Source organism: Oncorhynchus mykiss, chromosome 19 (assembly GCF_057628025.1).
Source record: "Oncorhynchus mykiss isolate SJ-2025 chromosome 19, ASM5762802v1, whole genome shotgun sequence".
Lineage (NCBI taxonomy): Eukaryota > Metazoa > Chordata > Actinopteri > Salmoniformes > Salmonidae > Oncorhynchus > Oncorhynchus mykiss.
The window spans coordinates 3,600,922-3,618,136 of NC_143040.1; the positions used below are offsets into that span (position 1 = coordinate 3,600,922).

General features: G+C 44.6%; 1 protein-coding gene across 1 annotated transcript; it reads left to right on the top strand.

Moving 5' to 3' along the window:
* Window positions 1-4,109: 4,109 nt before the first annotated feature.
* Window positions 4,110-16,136, top strand: LOC118936941 (uncharacterized). The gene is made up of 6 exons (XM_090209525.1): window positions 4,110-4,301; window positions 12,862-12,963; window positions 13,232-13,495; window positions 13,720-13,856; window positions 14,972-15,081; window positions 15,837-16,136. The coding sequence occupies exons 1-6, from the start codon at window positions 4,220-4,222 to the stop codon at window positions 15,967-15,969; spliced, it is 828 nt and encodes a 275-aa protein (XP_090065651.1). The 5' UTR covers window positions 4,110-4,219; the 3' UTR covers window positions 15,970-16,136.
* The last annotated feature ends 1,079 nt before the right edge of the window (window positions 16,137-17,215 follow it).

Sequence of the window (17,215 nt, forward strand, 5' to 3'; positions counted from 1 at the left end):
CCAGAGCAGACTTGGGGGAACGTTCACCTTTTCTTCAGTACAACGACCCTAATCACACAGCCAAGACAACACAAGACAAGTCTCTGAATGTCCTTTAGTGGTCCAGCCAGAGCCCGGACTTGAACCCGATCTAACATCTCTGGAGAGACCTGAAAATATAAAAAAAAATGTTGCCTTGTTAGTATGAGGTGTGTAGATTGATGAAGACAATGTATATTGATGAGGAAAAAAAACAATTGACTCCATTTTAGAATAAGGCTGTAACGTAAAAAAAATGTGATCTATACGCTCTCGTTGGCTGGCCCTCGCTTCATACTCGTCGCCAAACCCACTGGCTACAGGTTATCTACAAGTCTCTTCTAGGTAAAGCCCCGCCCTATCTCAGCTCGCTGTTCACCATAGCAGCACCCACTCGTAGCACGCGCTCCAGCAGGTAAATCTCACTGGTCACCCCCAAAGCCAATTCCTCCTTTGGTCGCCTTTCCTTCCAGTTCTCTGCTGCCACTGACTGGAACGAACTGCAAAAGTCACTGAAGCTGGAGACTCATATCTCCCTCACTAGCTTTAAGAACCAGCTGTCAAAGCAGCTCACAGATCACTGCACCTGTTCATAGCCCATCTGTATACAGCCCATCTATCTATCTACCTCATCCCCATACTGTATTTATTTATCTTGCTCCTTCGCACCCCAGTATCTCAACCTGCACATCCATCTTCTGCCGATCTACCATTCCAGTGTTTAATTGCCATATTGTAATTACTTCGCCACCATGGCCTATTTATTGCCTCAACTCCCTTATTTGACCTAATTTCCACTCACTGTATATATACTCTTTGTTTTCTTTTGTTCTACTGTATTATTGACTGTATGTTTGTTTATTCCATGTGTAACTCTGTGTTGTTGTACATGTCAAACTGCTATGCTTTATCTTGGCCAGGTCGCAGTTGTAAATGAGAACTTGTTCTCAACTAGCCTACCTGGTTAAATAAAGGTGTTCTCAACTAGCCTACCTGGTTAAATAAAGGTGTTCTCAACTAGCCTACCTGGTTAAATAAAGGTGTTCTCAACTAGCCTACCTGGTTAAATAAAGGTGAAAACAATAAAAAATACCATACTGTCCTTTGATAAACAGAATGTTGGAATGCAGTTCGTGTTTCTCCACTTGTTTTGATGTAGATAGAGAATGATGAAGAGGGAAGTAGAAGTGAGAGTAATTGTAAAGACAGAGACATCTCTGAATAACTATTATCTCTGGTGTTCATGTCACAAAGGAGACAGCAGTTGTTATTTTGTGAGTTCACCGTCTTGCATTGAGCTACTGTTCATCCTGCTGCTGTTTTCAGCATCACATCAGAGTCTCAGATTAAACCAGTGCTTAAAGTGTAACAGGAAGTGGACCGCCTGAGTTTCAAATGGTGTGAATGACATCACCACTGAAACCCCTCTAAGACAGATGCAGACATACAGTCTAATACATATCTCTGAATAACTCTCCTCACTGAGACAGATGCAGACATACAGTCTAATACATATCTCTGAATAACTCTTCTCACTGAGCCTGCAGAGAAAACATTAGACTTCTCTGCTGTTTATGTCCTGCAGCTATCAGGTTGTAGCAGTGTGAAGAGTTAGACTAGACTTCTCTGCTGTTTAGATCCTGCAGCTATCAGGTTGTAGCAGTGTGAAGAGTTAGACTAGACTCCTCTGTTGTTTATGTCCTGCAGCTATCAGGTTGTAGCAGTATGAAGAGTTAGACTAGACTCCTCTGTTGTTTATGTCCTGCAGCTATCAGGTTGTAGCAGTGTGAAGAGTTAGACTAGACTTCTCTGCTGTTTAGATCCTGCAGCTATCCCGTTGTAGCAGTGTGAAGAGTTAGACTAGACTTCTCTGCTGTTTAGATCCTGCAACTATCCCGTTGCAGCAGTATGAAGTGCACATGTGCTCATGCTCATTTTTTTGCAATACACCCTCTTACATCTACAGTTCATAACAGACAGACAGGCAGGAGACAGACAGAGAGGGGGGAGAGAGAGGGAGACACAGACAGACAGACATACAGACAGAGAGATATAGAGAGGGGGGAGAGAGAGGGAGACACAGACAGACAGACAGACATACAGACAGAGAGATATAGAGAGGGGGAGAGAGATGGAGACACAGACAGACAGACATACAGACAGAGAGATATAGAGAGGGGGGAGAGAGAGGGAGACACAGACAGACAGAGATGGGGAGAGAGAGGGAGACAGACAGACAGACAGAGAGGGGGAGAGAGAGGGAGACACAGACAGACAGACATACAGACAGAGAGATATAGAGAGGGGGAGAGAGATGGAGACACAGACAGACAGACATACAGACAGAGAGATTTAGAGAGGGGGGAGAGAGAGGGAGATACAGACAGACAGAAATGGGGAGAGAGAGGGAGACACAGACAGACAGAGAGGGGGAGAGAGAGGGAGACACAGAAAGACAGACATACAGACAGAGAGATATAGAGAGGGGGAGAGAGAGGGAGACACAGACAGACAGACAGACATACAGACAGAGAGATATAGAGAGGGGGAGAGAGATGGAGACACAGACAGACAGACATACAGACAGAGAGATATAGAGAGGGGGGAGAGAGAGGGAGACACAGACAGACAGAGATGGGGAGAGAGAGGGAGACAGACAGACAGACAGAGAGGGGGAGAGAGAGGGAGACACAGACAGACAGACATACAGACAGAGAGATATAGAGAGGGGGAGAGAGATGGAGACACAGACAGACAGACATACAGACAGAGAGATTTAGAGAGGGGGGAGAGAGAGGGAGATACAGACAGACAGAAATGGGGAGAGAGAGGGAGACACAGACAGACAGAGAGGGGGAGAGAGAGGGAGACACAGAAAGACAGACATACAGACAGAGAGATATAGAGAGGGGGAGAGAGATGGAGACACAGACAGACAGACATACAGACAGAGAGATTTAGAGAGGGGGGAGAGAGAGGGAGATACAGACAGACAGAGATGGGGAGAGAGAGGGAGACACAGACAGACAGATGGGGAGAGAGAGGGAGACACAGACAGACAGAGAGGGGGAGAGAGAGGGAGATACAGACAGACAAACATACATACAGACAGAGAGGGGGGAGAGAGGGAGACAGACATACAGACAGACATACAGACAGAGAGATATAAAGAGGGGGAGAGAGAGGGAGATACAGACAGACAGAGAGGGGGGAGAGAGAGGGAGATACAGACAGACAGAGAGGGGGGAGAGAGAGGGAGATACAGACAGACAGAGAGGGGGAGAGAGAGGGAGATACAGACAGACAGAGAGGGGGGAGAGAGAGGGAGATACAGACAGACAGAGAGGGGGAGAGAGAGGGAGACACAGACAGACAGAGAGGGGGAGAGAGAGGGAGACACAGACAAACAAACAAACATACAGGCAGAGACAGACAGAGAGATGGAGAGAAAATATGTGTGAAAACCTTTGACATATAGACCCCCCCTCCGTCCCCGAAAGAGGAAAGGAGGGGTGTGAGTAAAGGTCTCTGATGAACTATTATCTCTGGTGTCCATGTCACACAGGAGACAGCATAGTATATACAACTCTACACAGGAGACAGCATAGTATATACAACTCTACACAGGAGACAGCATAGTATATACAACTCTACACAGGAGACAGCATAGTATATACAACTCTACACAGGAGACAGCATAGTATATACAACTCTACACAGGAGACAGCATAGTATATACAACTCTACACTATTTTATCAAACTAATCTACACTGTGGTAAACTAAACTAATATAAACTAAATATACAAACTAAACTATACTGTAGTAAACTAAACTAATATAAACTAAATATACAAACTAATCTTCACTGTGATAAACAAACATGGTTCTCAGAAAATAAGTCTGTGGTCACATGGTGGTGGTTAGAGTCGTACTATTGGTTAGACAGTTTCCCCTTTAATGAGGTTGACTGTTAAAACTGTCTCTGATATTAGACTGAGTCACATCGAGACTCCAGCTGTGCAGCGAACAGACAGGAACCTACAACTGAGATATCAGCAGACTTTACAACAGTAGAAGATACAACAGTAGAAGATACAACAGTAGAAGTTACAATAGTAGAAATTACAAGAGTAGAACAGTAGAAGTTACAAGAGTAGAAGTTACGATTTGAAGACAAAGAACCTAAACAAACAAAGACCATGGATATTGATGATCATATATACGGAAACGAAAGACCCATCATGCCCTGCAAGAAGGATAGAGTTGGTGATCAACATTCAGGTAACAGTTTATCCTGTTATAGTGCTCAACACACACACACACACACACACATGACATATAACCCACACACACATAAATACAGACATTTCTCATTTACTTAATACATGCTAGAATCACCTTTGGCCTCGATTACAGCTGTGTGTCTCTGGGTAAGTCTCTAAGAGCTTTGTACACCTGGATTGTACAATATTTGTCCATTATTCTTTACTACATTTTTTCAAAACTCTGTCAAATTGGTTGTTGATCATTGCTAGACAACCATTTTCAAGTGTTACCATAGATTTCCAAGCAGGTGTTTGTCAAAACTGTAACTCTGCAAACTCCTGTGTATATTTGGCCTTGGTGCTGTAGGTTATTGTCCTGCTGAAAGGTGAATTCATCTCCCTGTGTCTGGTGTAAAGCAAACTGAACCTTTAGGATTTTGCCTTTGCTCCATTCTGTGTCTTTATTTATCCTGAAAAACACCCCAGACTTATTAAATCAAACTTTATTAGTCAACATGCACCGAACACAACAAGTGTAGACTTTACCATGAAATGCTTGTTTCCAAGCCCTTAACCAACAGGGCAGTTAACGAAGAAGATAATATTTACCAACTAAAGTATAAAGTAATAACAAAAAGTAACACAATAACATGGTTATATACAGGGTATTACGGTACAGAGTCAATGTGGAGGCTATATACAGGGTATTACGGTACAGAGTCAATGTGGAGGCTATATACAGGGTATTACGGTACAGAGTCAATGTGGAGGCTATATACAGGGTATTACGGTACAGAGTCAATGTGGAGTCTATATACAGGGTATTACGGTACAGAGTCAATGTGGAGGCTATATACAGGGTATTACGGTACAGAGTCAATGTGGAGGCTATATACAGGGTATTACGGTACAGAGTCAATGTGGAGGCTATATACAGGGTATTACGGTACAGAGTCAATGTGGAGGCTATATACAGGGTGTTACGGTACAGAGTCAATGTGGAGGCTATATACAGGGTGTTACGGTACAGAGTCAATGTGGAGACTATATACAGGGTGTTACGGTACAGAGTCAATGTGGAGGCTATATACAGGGTGTTATGGTACAGAGTCAATGTGAAGGCTATATACAGGGTGTTACGGTACAGAGTCAATGTGGAGGCTATATACAGGGTATTACGGTACAGAGTCAATGTGGAGGCTATATACAGGGTGTTACGGTACAGAGTCAATGTGGAGGCTATATACAGGGTGTTACGGTACAGAGTCAATGTGGAGGCTATATACAGGGTATTACGGTACAGAGTCAATGTGGAGGCTATATACAGGGTATTACGGTACAGAGTCAATGTGGAGGTTATATACAGGGTGTTACGGTACTGAGTCAATGTGGAGGCTATATACAGGGTATTACGGTACAGAGTCAATGTGGAGGCTATATACAGGGTATTACGGTACAGAGTCAATGTGGAGGCTATATACAGGGTATTACGGTACAGAGTCAATGTGGAGGCTATATACAGGGTATTACGGTACAGAGTCAATGTGGAGGCTATATACAGGGTATTACGGTACAGAGTCAATGTGGAGGCTATATACAGGGTATTACGGTACAGAGTCAATGTGGAGGCTATATACAGGGTGTTACGGTACAGAGTCAATGTGGAGGCTATATACAGGGTATTACGGTACAGAGTCAGTGTGGAGTCTATATACAGGGTATTACGGTACAGAGTCAATGTGGAGGCTATATACAGGGCATTACGGTACATAGTCAATGTGGAGGCTATATACAGGGTGTTACGGTACAGAGTCAATGTGGAGGCTATATACAGGGTGTTACGGTACAGAGTCAATGTGGAGGCTATATACAGGGTGTTACGGTACAGAGTCAATGTGGAGGCTATATACAGGGTATTACGGTACAGAGTCAATGTGGAGGCTATATACAGGGTATTACGGTACAGAGTCAATGTGGAGGCTATATACAGGGTGTTACGGTACAGAGTCAATGTGGAGGCTATATACAGGGTGTTATGGTACAGAGTCAATGTGAAGGCTATATACAGGGTGTTACGGTACAGAGTCAATGTGGAGGCTATATACAGGGTATTACGGTACAGAGTCAATGTGGAGGCTATATACAGGGTGTTACGGTACAGAGTCAATGTGGAGGCTATATACAGGGTGTTACGGTACAGAGTCAATGTGGAGGCTATATACAGGGTATTACGGTACAGAGTCAATGTGGAGGCTATATACAGGGTATTACGGTACAGAGTCAATGTGGAGGTTATATACAGGGTGTTACGGTACTGAGTCAATGTGGAGGCTATATACAGGGTATTACGGTACAGAGTCAATGTGGAGGCTATATACAGGGTATTACGGTACAGAGTCAATGTGGAGGCTATATACAGGGTATTACGGTACAGAGTCAATGTGGAGGCTATATACAGGGTATTACGGTACAGAGTCAATGTGGAGGCTATATACAGGGTATTACGGTACAGAGTCAATGTGGAGGCTATATACAGGGTATTACGGTACAGAGTCAATGTGGAGGCTATATACAGGGTATTACGGTACAGAGTCAATGTGGAGGCTATATACAGGGTGTTACGGTACAGAGTCAATGTGGAGGCTATATACAGGGTGTTATGGTACAGAGTCAATGTGAAGGCTATATACAGGGTGTTACGGTACAGAGTCAATGTGGAGGCTATATACAGGGTATTACGGTACAGAGTCAATGTGGAGGCTATATACAGGGTGTTACGGTACAGAGTCAATGTGGAGGCTATATACAGGGTGTTACGGTACAGAGTCAATGTGGAGGCTATATACAGGGTATTACGGTACAGAGTCAATGTGGAGGCTATATACAGGGTATTACGGTACAGAGTCAATGTGGAGGTTATATACAGGGTGTTACGGTACTGAGTCAATGTGGAGGCTATATACAGGGTATTACGGTACAGAGTCAATGTGGAGGCTATATACAGGGTATTACGGTACAGAGTCAATGTGGAGGCTATATACAGGGTATTACGGTACAGAGTCAATGTGGAGGCTATATACAGGGTATTACGGTACAGAGTCAATGTGGAGGCTATATACAGGGTATTACGGTACAGAGTCAATGTGGAGGCTATATACAGGGTATTACGGTACAGAGTCAATGTGGAGGCTATATACAGGGTGTTACGGTACAGAGTCAATGTGGAGGCTATATACAGGGTATTACGGTACAGAGTCAATGTGGAGTCTATATAGAGGGTATTACGGTACAGAGTCAATGTGGAGGCTATATACAGGGTATTACGGTACAGAGTCAATGTGGAGGCTATATACAGGGGGTACCGGTACAGAGTCAATGTGGAGGCTATATACAGGGGGTACCGGTACAGAGTCAATGTGGAGGCTATATACAGGGGGTATCGGTACAGAGTCAATGTGGAGGCTATATACAGGGGGTACCGGTACAGAGTCAATGTGGAGGTTATATACAGGGTATTACTGTACAGAGTCAATGTGGAGGTTATATACAGGGTATTACGGTACAGAGTCAATGTGGAGGCTATATACAGGGGGTACCGGTACCGAGTCAGTGTGGAGGCTATATACAGTGCCTTGCGAAAGTATTCAGCCCCCTTGAACTTTGCGACCTTTTGCCACATTTCAGGCTTCAAACATAAAGATATAAGCAAACAAAATCTTCACAACTGCCTTGGTGTGTTTGGACCAAATCAAATCAAATGTATTTGTCACATGCACATGGTTAGCATATGTTAATGCGAGTGTAGCAAAATGCTTGAGCTTCTAGTTCCGACAATGCAGTAATAACCAACAAGTAATAACCTAACCTAACAATTCCAAAACTACTACCTTATAGACACAAGTGTAAAGGGATAAAGAATATGTACATAAGATATATGAATGAGTGATGGTTTAGAATGGCATAGGCAAGATGCAGTAGATGGTATAGAGTACAGTATATACATATGAGATGAGTAATGTAGGGTATGTAAACATTATATTAAGTAGCATTGTTTAAAGTGGCTAGTGATATATTTTACATCAATTTCCATCAATTCCCATTATTAAAGTGGCCGGAGTTGAGTCAGTGTGTTGGCAGCAGCCACGCAATGTTAGTGGTGGATGTTTAACAGTCTGATGGCCTTGAGATAGAAGCTGTTTTTCAGTCTCTCGGTCCCTGCTTTGATGCACCTGTGCTGACCTCGCCTACTGGATGATAGCGGGGTGAACAGGCAGTGGCTCAGGTGGTTGTTGTCCTTGATGATCTTTATGGCCTTCCTGTGACATCGGGTGGTGTAGGTGTCCTGGAGGGCAGGTAGTTTGCCCCCGGTGATGCGTTGTGCAGACCACACTACCCTCTGGAGAGCGTTATGGTTGTGGGCGGAGCAGTTGCCGTACCAGGCGGTGATACAGCCCTACAGGATGCTCTCGATTGTGCATCTGTAGAAGTTTGTGTGCTTTTGGTGACAAGCCAAATTTCTTCAGCCTCCTGAGGTTGAAGAGGCGCTGCTGCGCCTTCTTCACGACGCTGTCTGTGTGGGTGGACCAATTCAGTTTTTCCGTGATGTGTACGCCGAGGAACTTAAAACTTACTACCCTCTCCACTACTGTCCCGTCGATGTGGATAGGGGGGTGCTCCCTCTGCTGTTTCCAGAAGTCCACAATCATCTCCTTTGTTTTGTTGACGTTGAGTGTGAGGTTATTTTCCTAACACCACACTCCGAAGGCCCTCACCTCCTCCCTGTAGGCCGTCTCGTCATTGTTGGTAATCAAGCCTACCACTGTAGTGTCGTCCGCAAACTCAATGATTGAGTTGGAGGTGTGCATGGCCACGCAGTCGTGGGTGAACAGGGAGTACAGGAGAGGGCTCAGAACGCACCCTTGTGGGGCCCCAGTGTTGCAGATCAGCGGGATGGAGATGTTGTTACCTACCCTCACCACCTGGGGGCGGCCCGTCAGGAAGTCCAGTACCCAGTTGCACAGGGTGGGGTCGAGACCCAGGGCCTCGAGCTTGATGACGAGTTTGGAGGGTACTATGGTGTTAAATGCTGAACTGTAGTCGATGAACAGCATTCTCACATAGGTATTCCTCTTGTCCTGATGGGTTAGGGCAGTGTGCAATGTGGTTGAGATTACGTCGTCTGTGGACCTATTTGGGTGGTAAGCAAATTGGAGTGGGTCTAGGGTGTCAGGTAGGGTGGAGGTTATATGGTCCTTGACTAGTGTAGACCCGTCAAGAAGTCCAGGATCCAGTTGCAGAGGGAGGTGTTTAGTCCCAAAGTCCTTAGCTTAGTGATGAGCTTCGTGGGTACTATGGTGGGTACTACGCTGATCTGTAGTCAATGAACAGCATTCTCACATACAGTGGGGAGAACAAGTATTTGATACAATGCCGATTTTGCAGGTTTTCCTACTTACAAAGCATGTAGAGGTCTGTAATTTTTTATCATAGGTACACTTAAACTGTGAGAGACGGAATCTAAAACAAAAATCAAGAAAATCACATTGTATGATTTTTAAGTAATTCATTTGCATCGGTGGCGACCCGTTTGTCGTCGATACCTGGAGGTGGTATTGAGACGCGCCGACCGGATTCTCTTCTAGGTGCAACGACAGCGGCGTATGTCGACCTTTTCCTCTCTGCTCCGTGACGAGCGGGGGCTGATAACCCAGGGAACACTCAAAGGGCGAGAGACACGTGGCAGAGCAACGAAGGGTGTAGGGTACATATTCGACCCACACTAGTTGCTGACTGCAGGTGGTGGGGTTGGCTGAGACCAGGCAGCGAAGAGTCATCTCCAGGCTTTGGTTGGCTTGCTCCAACTGCCCGTTGGGGTGGCCTCGGAGGACAGGCCGACAACCCAATGAGTGTGCAGAATGAACCAAGATGGGTGGTGTGGTGAAACGGTGCTTGAGATCTCGGGAACGTCCCAGTCAGCAGCTGGGGACCATGCGAACAGAACCTTGGGAGAGGTGCGTACAGACAGGGTGGAAGCCAGGGTGCTGTAACCCCGGATAAAGCAGCAATAGACGTTGGCGAATTCCAGGAAACGCTGCAGTTGCATTCTGGACGTAGGCATGGGCCAATGCACCACCGCTCTCACCTTCCCGGGATCCATCTGTACACTCCCTGAGGCGATGATGTAACCCTGGAAGGGGATGTTGGAGCGATGTTGGAGCAATGGAATTCGCACTTCTCTGCTTTCAGAACTAGCTGGTTCGGCAGGAAGCGTTGGAGGACCTGACAGACATGGAGCACGTTGTCTTGGGCGGAGCAGGAGAAAATTAGGATGTCGTCAACATAGATGAAGACAAACTGGTTCAACATATCGCGGAGAACATAATTTACCAGAGCCTGGAACACAGCAGGGGCATTGGTAAGGCCAAATGGCATGACCAGATACTCATAGTGACCAGTGGCTGTTTTGAAGACAGTCTTTCCACTCATCTCCTTCCCCTATCGTGGAGAACACAGTGGCCCCCTGGAGCGGTTTGAAGGTTGAGGAGATGAGTGGTAGTGGGTAGTGGTTCTTCACCGTGATGTTGTTGAGGCCCCGGTAGTCATTGCACGGGCGCATGGTTGTTCTTTGTGGAGAAGAAGGACAAAGCCCTGCAATGGTGCATTGCATTCTAAGGCGGGGGAGGCAGGAGGACGGATGAACACTGCAACTAGGGAGTCCTCATAGCCTTGATAGCCAGACCTGACAGAGAGTACAGTTGTCCCAAGAGCGGAGTTGTGCCTGAGAGAAGGTCCATCTCGCAGTCATAGGGTTGAGGCGATGGAAGTGAAGGGGCCCGGGCTCTACTGAACATCTCCAGGAGGTCCTGGTCCTCCACAGGAATGGCGGAGGACCAGGGAATCTTCCAATCACCCAGGAAGATGTCTCGGGGCAGGCTGCGCTGACTAAAGGCATTGAGTACTGGCACCAGCAGACCAGTCAAGGGGATTGTGTAACTGGAGCCAAGAGAATCCCAATACCACAGGAACCTGAAAATATTTAATAAGCAGGAATTGCGTCATCTTGCTGTGGTTCCCTGACACACGTAGGCTGATGGGGCTGGTATCCAGTCCAGTGCTCCAGTGCTCTAATGTTCATGGAAATGGAGAGTGCTGAGTGGGGATGCCCAGCTCGGACACCAGGTTAACATCCATAAAGCATCATCGGCCCCAGAGAGATTTAGACTATTTTCCCGAAAGCAAGATGGCATGAAAAGGAGTGTGAGTAAGGTGAGGAGAAAAGTTCTCTGTATGGCCCACTATAGTACTCGCTCCTATCGGTGAGCCTGATATTTTAGTGGACAGGAGGACACGAAATGACCAGCAGTCCCACAATACAGGCAACTCTTCGTGTAAGACCTGCATAGCTGTTCGGCTGAGGACAGCCTAGCGCTGCCTAGTTGCATTGTCACAGGAAGAGATGAATTGGCAGACTTCGGAGACTCTCGGGGGAACTCGGTTAGCTTCGGGTTCTCTCGGCAGTGGAGCCTTCGGGGACTTCCGGGATGTCTCAGAGGCAAGGTGGAAGTCTTGGGCGGACGAGAGAAATCAAACCTCTTTTCCTTCCTAAGTTCCCGTAGTCGCCCTGATCCGAATGGTCAAGGTGATGAGCGAGTCGAGATCCGTCGGTAGTTCCCAGGCTACAAGCTCGTCCTTTACTTCCTTCGATACTCCATTATGGGAACATGTCGAACAATGCTTTCCGGGTTCTTGGCAATCTCAGCCGCCAACGTGAGAAAAATCCACTGCGTAGTCTGCCACATTACAGGAGTAATGGGGAATCCGTGATCAGCAACGTATCAAACGTCTGGTCATGGCGTTCTGCCAGGGTATGGGGTCCCTCCATCCTTGCATGGAGACAGCATTGTGGAGCTGGTCTGAGTCAGTCATGGCCAGATTGTATTATTATTTTTCATGGAAGACCCAGATGCAGACAATGTCGAAGATACAAAAGTTTATTATTAGAACAGGGGGCAGGCAGTCTCAGGGTCAGGGCAGGCCGAAGTCAATAATCCAGGGTGGTGTGACAAGCTACAGAAACGGATGGTAGGCTCAGGGTCAGGGCAGGTGGAACGGTCAAAACCGGGAAAACTAGAAAAGAGTAACTAGAAACAGACATGCTTGACGAATAAAACGAACTGGCATAAGACAAACAGAGAACGCAGGTATAAATACACCGGGGATAATGGGGTCAACGGGCTACACCTGGAGGGGGACAAGCACAAAGACCGGTGAAACAGATTCCGGTGTGACAAACATATTTTTACGAAGCATGTGACAAATAAAATGTGGATTAAAATACGTTTCTGTACTCATTTTGGGTGCCTGAACTCTGCAATATGTTCAAGCCAATATTCTGTTAGAGGTTCTGGAAGTCAAGCAGTAGAACACGTGAGGTGCTGGAACTCAGTTCTGGTGTTCTGTCCCTTGTCAAACGTGTGTATTTCCCTCAGTGATGCAAACAGAAAATTGACACAAAAGTCGATACAAATACAACTCTGATAAAGAGCAAGTTCTTGTGGTAATGATTTGTTCTTCAGTGTCTTGTCAGTGGTGGAAGAGAAACTCTGGAGCTGCTGCAGTGTGTCTGGGGCTGCTGTGTGTTCTCCTACTGGCTGGGATCATAGGCCTGTTTCTCTACCGTGAGTTTGATATGTTCTCACTCAAACATTCTTCATCATCAGTGGTGTAATGACCAGGGATCAATTACATTTATATTCCAGTCAATTACATTGTGACAATACACCAAATTCCAATTCCACGTTTTCCTTTGAAAAGCATTGAAGAGAATTGAAATTCAATTAGAATTCCAGTTTACTTCCTGAATTGAAATGTAACTGACCCCAACCCTGGTTATGTCTGATTAACATTTCCACTGTTACCTTGTTCATTGGTCGTATTATTTCACAGAGAGAAACCAATTGACCAGTTCCAACACCCTGACTGAAGAGAGGGACCAGCTACAGACCAGTTACAACACCCTAACCAAAGATGGAGACCAGTTACAGACTAGCAACAACACCCTGACCAAAGAGAGAGACCAGCTACAGACAAACTACAACACCCTGACCAAAGATGGAGACCAGTTACAGACTAGCAACAACACCCTGATCAAAGAGAGAGACCAGCTACAGAACGAGATAGAACGTCTGAAACAATTTTTAGTTGAGAAAGGTGAGTCAAATTGTCTAATGACTGTTCTGTTTGACAGTCTCTGTATCAGTTCACATGCCACTTACAAACAGGAAATTCAACTTTAATTAAATACAAAATGTGAGAAAAAATGTATGACTTCCAAACTGTCCATTAGTTAGTGTCCTGTCTTCCTTGAGTGTTTGCTTGATACTTAATTCATTGTTGTCTTAAAGTGACTAAAGCAGGAAATGTTCAACTTATAGTGTGTCCGGAAGGATGGAAGAAGCTTGGTAGCAGTTGTTACTACGTCTCTACTGAGAAAAAATCCTGGGAGAAGAGCAGACAGGACTGCAGAAATAGAGGAGCACACCTGGTGGTCATCAAGAGCCAAGAACAACAGGTGTGTGTGTGTGTGTGTGTGTGTGTGTGTGTGTGTGTGTGTGTGTGTGTGTGTGTGTGTGTGTGTGTGTGTGTGTATGTGTATGTGTGTGTGTAAGGAAGAGAGAGAGAGATTAAGCCCCACCCTCAACATATATCATTGAGTTGGCACTAGAACAGTCTGCAGAACTGAAAGACAGACAGACAGACAGACAGACAGACAGACAGACAGACAGACAGACAGACAGACAGACAGACAGACAGACAGACAGACAGACAGAGTGAGAAAGAGAGAGACGAGTAGAAAGAGAGAAATTTGGAACTCACTAAACAAACAAAACAAGGAGTTATCTATCCATACTGTAGATGTCTGAGTAAACCACTTATCCAATCTTTTTGGCTATATAACGAAGAACAAACAGCAAAAACATATACATGACCAAAAACAAATCTTAGAATCAACTATTAAAGACTTCCAGAACCCACTGGACTCAACAAGTACATTGAATGAACTGCAGGACAAAATACAAACCCTCCAACCCAAAAGGGATTGTGGTGTTGATGGTATCCTCAATTAATTGATAATATCCTAAATGAAATTATTAAACAGACAGACCACAAATTTGGTTTTACTTATTTATTTGGTTTTTAATTTAATTTACTTAAATTCATTAACATCATCCTCAGATGGGGTGGGACAGGGATGCAGCTTAAGCCCCACCCTCTTCAACATATATATCAACTAATTGGCGAGGGCACTAGAACAGTCTGCAGCACCCGGCCTCAAACCCTACTAGAATCTGAAGTCAAATGTCTACTGTTTGCTGATGATCTGGAGCTACTGTCCCCAACAAAGCAGGGCAATCAGCAGCACCTAGATCTTCTGCACAGATTCTGTCAAACCTGGGCTATACAGACTATAAAAACTATACAGCCCTCGATCTAAACGTCAGCCCTTTATTTCACTTTTGTTTATTATATTTTGACTTGCTTTGGCAATGTTAGCATATGTTTCCCAAGCCAATAAAGCCCTTAAATTGAAATTGAATTGAAATTTGGGGAGAGGGAAAGAGAGAGAGTGATAGAAAGCAGTAATGGGAATGTTTTAACAATGTTGTCTCTCTCCTACAACTACAGACATTAGTCAATTGGTTATGTGGACGAAATAACTATGTCTGGATTGGTCTGACTGACTCTGTTTCTGAGGGGACCTGGAAATGGGTGGACGACACACCACTGACCACAAAGTAAGACATTAATGAATTCTGTGTCACTATGACATCACTGTCTGGAGTATTAGGTTTGGAGTGGACATCCTGATTCTGTGTTGTTTCTTCTACAGGTATTGGAACAGTGGACAGCCTGATTATATGTGGTGTTTCTTCTACAGGTATTGGAACAGTGGAGAGCCTGATTCTATGTGTTGTTTCTCCTGCAGGTATTGGAATAGTGGACAGCCTGATTCTATGTGTTGTTTCTTCTACAGGTATTGGAACAGTGGACAGCCTGATTCTGTGTTGTTTTTCCTAGAGGTATTGGAACAGTGGACAGCCTGATTCTATGTGTTGTTTCTTCTACAGGTATTGGAACAGTGGACAGCCTGATTCTATGTGTTGTTTCTTCTACAGGTATTGGAACAGTGGACAGTCTGATTCTATGTGTTGTTTCTCCTACAGGTATTGGAACAGTGGACAGCCTGATTCTGTGTTGTTTCTTCTACAGGTATTGGAACAGTGGACAGCCTGATTCTATGTGTTGTTTCTTCTACAGGTATTGGAAACGTGGACAGCCTGATTCTATGTGTTGTTTCTTCTACAGGTATTGGAACAGTGACAGTCTGATTCTGTGTTGTTTCTTCTACAGTTATTGGAACAGTGGACAGCCTGATTATATGTGTTGTTTCTTCTACAGGTATTGGGACAGTGGACAGTCTGATTCTGTGTGGTTTCTTCTACAGGTATTGGAACAGTGACAGTCTGATTCTGTGTTGTTTCTTCTACAGGTATTGGAAACGTGGAGAGCCTAATGGTGGAGCAGCAGAGAACTGTGTGTATTTCTACTCCTGGTCATCAGACACAGGAGAATGGTGGGACTATTACTGTTACTATAAATTCAGATGGATCTGTGAGAAATAGGATTCATCCTCGGTACTCTCTGAACTGCTAAATAAGATTATGCTAAGTACTATCAATGATAAACTATTTCCTGCTTATTCATTTACCTTGTCAACTACATACAATATATAACAAGACAAATGTAGAATACATTATAATAAAACTATACGCAATAACAATACAATGACTTGATAAGAGAAGGACTGTTCGGTCTGTTGTTGAGGAAATTCACCACTAAGGACTCAAATTCAAAGGAAATGAATCAATATTTATTATCACAGTCACAGAGGTTCACTGACTCAATACAATCCTGATGTTCATTTTTCTTATTTTTACTTTTTAGTTTAGTCTACTTGCTAAATATTTTTCTTAACTCTTCCCGAACTGCACTGTTGGTTAAGGGCTAATAAGTCAGCATTTCACGGTAAAGTCTACACTTGTTGTATTCGTAGCATGTGACAAATAAAGTTTAATTTGATTTGATTTGAGATCCTTTATACTGCGACACAAACAAGTCATATCAGCACGGTTGTTTCCTACATGAGACTGACTGATACCACACCAGGCTTCTTACCTTGAAACTGAGATACTCCTCTTGGTTCCCAGAGCAATGTTCTGGGTGTACTGGGAAAATGCTTGTACAGTGAGTGTAAGGGATGTCGTCCTCCTCTTCTGAGGAGGAGTAGCGAGAAAGATCCGAGGACCAAAGCGCAGCGTGGTAAGTGTTCATGATGATTTTAATTAACCAGTTAGAGCTCTAGGGGCGCTATTTCATTTTTGGATAAAAAACGTTCCCGTTTTAAGCGCGATATTTTGTCACGAAAAGATGCTCGACTATGCATATTCTTGACAGTTTTGGAAAGAAAACACTCTGAAGTTTCAGAATCTGCAAAGATTTTGTCTGTAAGTGCCCCAGAACTCATTCTACAGGCGAAACCAAGATGATGCATCACCCAGGAATTAGCAGAATTTCTGAAGCTCTGTTTTCCATTCTCTCCTTATATGGCTGTGATTGCGCAAGGAATGAGCCTACACTTTCTGTCGTTCGCCCAAGGTCTTAGCAGCATTGTGACGTATTTGTAGGCATATCATTGGAAGATTGGCCATAAGAGACTACATTTTCCAGAGGTCCGCCCGGTGTCCTTTGTCTAAATTTGTGCGTAATCTTCAGGTGCAGGCATTTTCTCCTGGGATTCAGGAGAGAAAGCATGTTTCCAAGAACGATGTATCAATGAAGAGATATGTGAAAAACACCTTGAGGATTGAT